The sequence below is a fragment of the Nicotiana sylvestris genome, chromosome 2, assembly GCF_000393655.2.
Source record: "Nicotiana sylvestris chromosome 2, ASM39365v2, whole genome shotgun sequence".
Taxonomy (NCBI): Eukaryota; Viridiplantae; Streptophyta; class Magnoliopsida; order Solanales; family Solanaceae; genus Nicotiana; species Nicotiana sylvestris.
In genome coordinates this window covers 35280597-35289145 of record NC_091058.1, presented here as the reverse complement: position 1 = coordinate 35289145, position 8549 = coordinate 35280597, and the positions used below count along the sequence as shown (strand labels likewise).

The 8549-nt window shown below is 36.6% G+C and overlaps 1 protein-coding gene across 1 annotated transcript; it reads left to right on the top strand.

Annotated features, from left to right (window-relative positions):
* Positions 1–278: 278 nt before the first annotated feature.
* On the top strand, positions 279–8115 carry LOC104211319 (glyoxysomal processing protease, glyoxysomal). The gene is made up of 14 exons (XM_009760365.2): positions 279–532; positions 635–681; positions 785–971; positions 1310–1357; positions 1447–1527; positions 2045–2188; positions 3532–3654; positions 3810–3913; positions 4257–4342; positions 4427–4521; positions 4611–5352; positions 6536–6722; positions 7110–7201; positions 7396–8115. Exons 1-14 carry the CDS (start codon positions 467–469, stop codon positions 7656–7658), a joined length of 2265 nt encoding a protein of 754 aa, XP_009758667.1. The 5' UTR covers positions 279–466; the 3' UTR covers positions 7659–8115.
* The last annotated feature ends 434 nt before the right edge of the window (positions 8116–8549 follow it).

Below are 8549 nucleotides of genomic sequence, written 5' to 3'. Positions count from 1 at the left end.
TATATTTTAAACGAAATGCATATCTAAACATAATATTAATTTTCAAATATATTTTTTCAACTTAACTTCAATTTTTTTAAAATTTTATATTTCTTATGTCCAAACGCCTAGCAAGTGGTAGTGGGTGAATTTGCCCTGTAATTCAAGTTCATGCACCAACAAGAAAAAAAACACATAGAAAAGGGGGGAAAACATTTTCCCTGCGATTCCACTCTAGTCAACCTGAAAGATACAAAAACAAAAAGAAAAGGGAAAAACCAGAAACAGGACAAATAAGTAAATAAATATTTAATACTTAGTAAAAAAGCTGATAGTTTCGCTTGCCTCGAAAGTGGTGAACCGCAATCCAACTGCCGTGGTCAGCCATCGCTTCCCGGCAACCATGTTTGGATTCACCAAATTATTACCATAATAAACTCCGATTCTTAAGTTCCCAGCGGCAGCAGACCCCTAAATTATTCTTGTCATGGGTCTTCCTGAAGTGGTTGATGTTGCCCGCAATTATGCCGTCATGGTCAGAATTCAAGGCCCAGTGAGTCCCTTTTCTTAAGCCAAGATACTGTAATTTTCAATCACTTTGCTTATTCTACTAATTAATTTTTGAAAAAATACAAATAAATTCTTCTTCTTGAAGGACCCTAAAGGCCTAAAAATGCGAAAACATGCTTTCCACCTGTACAAGTAAGTGATTTTACATAGCTCTCTCTGTCTCTATATTATAGTTGTTTATGTTATGTGTTTTGAACTGAAAGTTTTAAATTTGGGTTGTAATTTTGTGGTGTAGTTCTGGGAAGACGACACTATCAGCATCTGGGATGCTTTTGCCCAGTTCCTTTGTTAATGCTTCAGTGTCTAAGCAGATTCAAGGTGAAAGCAAGTTGCACTCTTTTGGAGGTCACTTCTTGGTTTTAACAGTTGCTTCTGTTATTGAGCCTTTTGTTGTACAACAGGATAGAGGGGACATATCAAAGGTTTGGATCTTTAGTCTTCTTTCAGTTGATAATTACTCCCTCTGTTTGGTTTCACTTTATATGATGGTGTTTGATTGGAGAAGGAGTTTAATAAAGAAAGAACCACTTTTGTCACATATTTAATTACATGTGTAAGAAGTTATCTAGTTGTCTTTAGCATGCCATGTCAATTCCTATAAGAGCATGCCATTAAGTGCAAAATGAGAATTACAAGATTAAAAAAATTCTATGTATAGAAAGGTAGGTTTTTGAATGGATGTAGTATAAAATGGAACAACATGATTATTTCTTTGTCGTTATGCTTTTTCATAATTCTTTTACAATGTACCATCTTGCAGGATAAGCCGGAGCTGATTCCTGGTGCTCAAATTGATATACTGTGGGAGGTATTTATTTGAGCCTACGGAAGAAAATACGTTTTTTAGGTTCATTGATATATTAAATTGACATTGGATGTCCTGCTCGTGGTTCACAGGGAGGAAATACATTGCAAAATGATATCAAAGTGACCAACAAAGAGGGTTTGAACTGGCTACCTGCAGAACTCCTAAGAGTGGTAGGATTTAGTAGGAGACTGAAAGGATTTTGTAATCTGAATGCTGATTATCATAAAACCTGTTACTTTATCTTATATATGTTTTTTATTTGCAATATTGAATTGATAAGTGCTCTCATTTTGATGCATGCATATAAATTCTAGTTTGATGTCATCTGGTGTTTTGTGCCCGTGCACAAAAGATTTTGACACATACCAAATTACCTTTAGAAGTTGTGGTTTTAAACATTTCATAACACTTCTATGGCTATAAGAGCATGTCATTAAGGTAAAGTGGGAAGTTTAAAGTTTTAAGATATTCCAAATAGAGAAGGGTTCTATTCTTTTTGGAACATACTAAAAAGGAAAGTGTGCCGTATAAAATGGAGAAGGAATACCTAGTTTTGAACTTTATCCTAGTTTTTAGCATGGGTTAACTGATCACTTTTATGGCTGGTGTTCTTCTTTGTCGCTATTTTGTTACTGATCTAACGTAAAAGTTGCACTTGACACCGTCTATTTGGTGTTCTTGCTGAAGGTTGACATCCCTGTGTCATCTGCTGCTGTCCAGTCCCTAGTTGAAGGTTCGTCTAGTTCAATTGAACATGGGTGGGAGGTTGGTTGGTCCCTAGCTGCCTATGGAAATTCCCGTCAATCATTTACTAACACTAAGCGCACACAGGTATGATGTTTCCTCTGTTTGGCACTTACATGCAGTAAATGTGTACCCAATAACAATCTCTGTACCTTTATGTATTAATGAGTAAATATGTAACCATAGTCTCTGTACTTCATCTATATATGATTGGTACAACCTATTGATAGATGTGTCCGAGCCTCTCACTCGCTTTCTAAATACTCCTGACACTATCTAGCTGTGTTATTATTGAATTAGGTGATTGTTTCATTAATGCATAACATAGTCATAAATAGGATTAACATGACAATACTTCCATTCAAAGATAATTAAATGTCGCCGAGACCAAGATAAGCCAAATTCTCTTGCATGCATATTTTGATTGGATGCTGTAGATCCTTGGTCATTTTTCATGAGCTAACTTCTGCTATGATCCCACTTTGTGGTTCAAATTTCAAAAGACTTCATCAAATAACTATAATTTTATCAGGCTAACACTTTAAAGTTCTATCAACTGAAAGGCATATCATTTATCATTCTTAAATAACTAAATAAATCAAGCACCTATTTCTTTTGAGCAGAAATGCCATTTTATTCCTGTCTTACGTCTAATCATGACCACTTTGCACTTTCAGGGTTCTGTTTTTTCTTCTCTTTTCTGGCATAAGAGCAGTATGGATTTGAACTAATATATGTTGCACACCACTTCTTCGAGTTGTGGAACATGCAAGTTTCCTCCATATATTTAGCATTAATTGCATTATCAGTTGAGTTGTTTCCAAGCAGAACCTTTTATATGTTCTGTAACCTCTTTTTATAGGAGAATAATGGAAATTCATGTAATGAGTTCCTTATTTCATGCTCCCTATATTTACAATAGAGTGACATCACATTGTTTCATGTCTCTACTCATGCCAAAATAGTTGCCTCTTTATCATCATAGAATGTCTCAACACCTAATTCCAATTCAAAGATTAATGATTGAATATCACCTTCCCGTGTCTGAATACAAGGTAGTCTACCACCCGTAAAACTTGGAGGCATTTCTTAAAATAATTCATATTAAGAACTCCAACTCAGTAAGCTACTCTGGTTACATATTTGTAATGGTATAAGCATTCGGCAGTGTTATTGGAAAGGAGCACATTTGAGTCTCACGCTGTCAAGTGCAAAATGGCATGACATAAGGAACTCTTACCATGGTGTTCTTCAACGGTGGCATCTCAATTGTCCCTAGTACTATGTTCAAGATGGCCCAAACAATTTTTGCACAAAGCATTCTAGTTTTCATAGCCAAAGGTCTATGAGATGCTAGTCTCAAAGGACCACGGAGATTGATTTTGTAGATTGACTATTTTTTAACAGGAACTGTCAACTGATAATTTCAGGTTGAGAAAATTTCTTTCCCAAGTCAAACTCCAATGATGGAGGCGCAGTCCAGCCTGCCAAGTGTGATAGGAACATCAACTACAAGAATTGCTCTTCTCAGAGTTTCTTCAAATCCATATGAGGTTTCAGGCTTTTACTGCACTAAGTGGCATCAAACTTGTGAAATGAAGCATGGCATTGCATTTTGCTGAATGGGCTTGCTTTTTTGCTGGTAATTTTTGAAAGCTCCATTTAGTAGGTTTTTGATGATAATGACTGCATAGGTATTTCCTTTCAGGACCTGCCTGCATTAAAAGTGGCTACCTGGAGTAGGAGAGGTGATCTTCTTCTGGGTATGGGTTCTCCTTTCGGTATCTTGTCTCCCAGTCACTTTTTCAACAGGTAGTTGCTTTGGTATTGTTTCTATCATATGTTGGAATTACAACTTTCTTGTAATCTTTCCATCCTTGCTTGTCAGCATCAAAATGTATGATGACTGAACATTTGTGCTGTGTTAATAGACTATCTGAATATGAAAGCACTGGTGTAATTCTTGTTGCTAGTGCTAAAGATGTTTTAGCTCATCTTTACTTGAGTAAGCTGTATAAGCTGTATCTGGTGTATGCAGATGTTGTTCGATGATTATTTGTCTGCCAAGTTGTGATCATACATAGGATTAATATTCACTTTGATTCTTGTTACATCTCCTTGTGAAAGCTCAATTTGATCTTTTGTTGCTATACAGCATATCAGTTGGGTCCATTGCAAACAGCTATCCACCTAGTCCACAGAATAAAGCACTGTTGATTGCTGACATCCGTTGTCTCCCTGGTTTGAGCTTTTGCCTTGCAACTTTAGTTAATTAATCCTTTCCATCTTTGGGTACCTGATAACGTATGGTACCTTATGTTTCAGGAATGGAAGGTAGCCCAGTGTTAGGGGAACATGCAGAGCTTATTGGTGTTCTGTCTCGGCCACTCAGACAAAGGGCTACTGCTGCTGAAATTCAGGTAAACATTTCATAATGTGCTCTATGTTCTTGCTGAGCTCTACATTCACATGTATTGCTTTAATTTGAAATTGAAGCATTGGGTGGCAGATGGTGATTCCATGGGAAGCTATTACATCTGCTTGTGGTAGCCTGCTTAAAGAAGAGCTACAAACTAGGAGAAAGATCCATTTTGGTAATGGAAACCTAATCAGCGTTAAAAAAGAATCATTCTCCAATAATATTCAGGATGGACATGCCAATGATACTCAAGAGCATCTCCAAATAGATCCTGTTCCCCCATCCTTGATTGAGAAAGCAATGACATCTATCTGTCTTATCGCTGTTGATGATGGAGCATGGGCTTCTGGAGTTTTGCTCAACAAGCAGGGTCTTCTTCTTACAAATGCTCATCTTCTAGAGCCATGGAGATTTGGAAAAACATCTGTAAACGGTTCAGGATATAACACCAAATCTGATGTAGTTCTCATCCCTTCTGATCAATCTGAGCATCCAGGGGTTGAGAAATTTGACATTCAGCGTAGGAATAAACATTTGATTCAAAAGGAACTAAAAACTCCGCATTTCTTGGTTGACAATGAGCAATGTAGCTTTAGAGTTAACCTGGCAAACACAGGCAGTAGGACCATTCGTGTTCGCTTGGATTTTATGGATCCCTGGGTATGGACAAATGCAAAGGTAGTTCATGTCTCCAGAGGACCTCTGGATGTTGCATTACTACAACTTGAGCTAGTTCCAGATCAGCTCTGTCCCATTATTGTTGACTTCATGTGCCCATCCCCCGGATCAAAAGCATACATTCTCGGACATGGGCTATTTGGACCACGATGTGGTAAATCTTGCTTTAGATATGTTCTTGTCTAAATAAAAAATTTGTGCCTTTACTTTTATTTGGACACACGCATCACAGTAAATCTGAAATTTTAGAATATTCTACAAAATCTTTGTTTATCTTGAATTTCTCTCTCTTCCACCTTGCTTCTCTCGTGTTAAGAATTTGTTGAAGTGTCATTATAATCAATTGCAGGATTGGGTCGTATTATATCATTTTCATGTCCTTGTTACTGCTGGAATACTTGATGTTTCTTCCTTCACCAAATGATGACCATTTGATGACTGATTGAGTAGTTATGAGGTGATGTCGATGCCTCCGCAAGGAAACTTGAGGTGTCTTCCAGTGGAGAAATAGTAACCAGATTGGTCGGGAGGGCTCAAAACTGGGTAATCTTTTAGGTGAAGACATTGTTTATTGATACTGAATTTGATTTGTAGTCCAGGTTAACGTTTTGATCTTCCGGTTAAAAAAAATTGCACTTGTCAGATTAAGAATAGCGAGGTTGTTGTTGGGCTCAAACAAGGCTAGTAGAACAAGGAGAAAGGTAGACCAAATTAAAAAACAAAAAAGCGTTTTCTTTTCGTGGGCTAATAAAAGCCATAGGCACTAATTCAGATCTTCATCCATAAGAATGATCATATACCTAATACCTATGCTAACAAAGCGGAATTGGGGAATCAAATCTAGAGTTTTGAAGTCACTTATCACGAAAAGAGGTAAATTTCTGGAGCATTAAATTGATATTTTCTATGGTGAAAGCAAGTACAAATGATCAGCTTTAAAGAATGGGGTTTTAAAATAGGAAATTCCTGGTAACTCACTTAATCGAGTCGGCTGTATCTCAAGGATATTTTAATAGTAGCTTGGTTGTTGGAAGTGCTACTATTGTTTATTGATGCAATCTTAACTTGTCTGTTCCATCTTTTTTCGTTGATAAAGTTAACTTGTCTGTTCCATAACCTTTGCTGAACATAATTTTCTGGAACTGACTATCTTTGTGCGCCCAATAGTACTAAATCATGTTGCTCTGGAGGTTAAATAGCTTTTCATGTAAATAATTTTGTTAAGTTCTTTCATTTTGAACATGATATAATACCGTATATTTATTTCATATGTTTCATACCTATTTAGACATCTTTAGTTATATTTGTAATTTGTCTTACTTTTTCTTATAATATAGACTTCCTTCCATCTGCTTGTGTGGGTGCAATAGCTAAGGTAGTTGAAGCAAAGCGGCCTCTGCTCAACCAATCAAGTTTAGGAGGACATTTTCCGGCAATGCTTGAAACAACGGCTGCTGTACACCCTGGTGGTAGTGGTGGAGCTGTTGTTAATTCAGAAGGACACATGATTGCCCTTGTAACAAGGTAATTAACTTTTGGATGACAACTGGGGATGCTTATAATTGAGGATATTTCTTTTTCAGCTTATGTATGTTTACGTGTGTTTGTTCTTGAAGTTCAATCTAATGATATTGTGGTACACTGCGTCCTGGAGTACTTTGAGAAGTCCTTGAAGAAAGATATTCCTGTTTGAATGTATATTAATTGTCCTTACCAAAAATGTATATTAATTATACGCTTTGCATACAGGAAAAAAATAATGGTGTCCAATTTGAATGATCTCATATGGAAGATCTTTCAGTCATCTCATTTATGCTAATCTTCACATATCATGGTCTTTCTATAGTTTTTCCATCGATTAATGTCTTTCTTGTTGAAACTTCATGTCTTGTAGCTTTATTTTTGATGCAGTAATGCTAGACATGGTGGAGGGACGGTCATTCCACATTTGAACTTCAGCATTCCATGTGCAGCTTTAGAGCCCATCTTCAAGTTTGCTGAAGGTACTTTATTCGACTATTCCTGATACTTCCATTTTCAGATAATGGGTGGTTTTTTCCCGTATGAAGAATAAAAGCAGTAATCTTTGATCTGTAAGCTCTTAATAAGTTTCGCAACTCTCACGAAATCTGTTCCGAATAACACTTGGTAGGCACGATACCAACGTCTGATGTTTCTGTTTTGTTTTTCCTGACAGACATGCAGAATCTATCATTGGAATATCTTGACAAACCAGATGAACAGCTTTCTTCTGTGTGGGCATTAACTCCGCCTTTATCTTCCAAGCAAAGTCCCTCTATGCTTCATCTGCCAATGCTTCCTCGAGGAGATAGTGATGGTGATACAAAGGGTTCTAAGTTTGCAAAGTTTATAGCTGACAGCGAGGCGATGCTGAAGAGTGCAACTCAACTTGGCAAGGTTGAACGTCTTTCAAATAAACTCGTGCACAGTAAGTTATGATAGCGTACCCATTGGTCTCACAAACAAGTTAGATAGCAATAAGGCGCTACAACACTGATGCTTCAAACGCCCATGACGACAAAAGGATCACCAAAGACTGGAGCTATGTATCATAGAAGAATCATTCGAAGCTGGGATTGTATACCAAGATTCTTCGTTGTCATAAATGTTAGTTGCCTGAATGTGCAACCAGGGGTGAAGACATGAGCTTGTGATGAATAAGTGAAATAGATTATAGCCATATTTGTACAATAAATGTCAACTGTACGTATTTGATCTTGAGGATTTATTCTTTTATGTATAAATTTTGGGTGGAGGGGTGTATTTGCATTTGGTTTATGAGATAGTTTTTAGCTGCGCTCGGCTTCAAGGAGTGTTTTGACATTGTTTACCTCAAGCGAGAAGTTATGAGTATTTTCCGATCACAACTTAACTAGTGGAAACATTATTTATTGCATTTGAGACATAGAGATTCTATATTTCTATTAGTTAGAAAGATTGAACATTTCACATAGTTTTTACTGGAAAATGTCTAATATCAAATGTGAAAATGTTCTTGACTCCTTTATCAAGTCGGGCTAATAGCCTGTTTGACCAAGCTTCTCCGGTCCTTGAAGTACTTTTTTTTCAAAGTTGAAGTGTTTCGCCAAGCTTTTGGAAGAAAAAAAAGTACTTTTGAGGAGAAGAAAAAAATGTTTTGGAGAAGCAGAAGAAAATAGCTTTTCTTCAAAAGCACTTTTTTGAAAATCACTTTTGAGAAAAATACACTTAGAAACAGTTTTTAAAAGCTTGGTCAAACAGTAATCGTTGCTCATAAGTGTTTTTCAAATTAATTAGCCAAACACAATCTGCTTCTCACCAAAAATACTTTAGAGAAAAAATACTTCTCAA

What these genes read in the sequence shown, in the direction of transcription:
- LOC104211319 (XM_009760365.2), top strand. Translation starts at nt 467, where the DNA reads ATGGGTCTTCCTGAAGTGGTTGATGTTGCCCGCAATTATGCCGTCATG. An exon ending in CATGCTTTCCACCTGTACAA is followed by an intron (nt 682 to 784) that starts GTAAGTGATTTT and finishes TTTGTGGTGTAG; the next exon opens with TTCTGGGAAGACGACACTAT. An exon ending in ATAGAGGGGACATATCAAAG is followed by an intron (nt 972 to 1,309) that starts GTTTGGATCTTT and finishes ACCATCTTGCAG; the next exon opens with GATAAGCCGGAGCTGATTCC.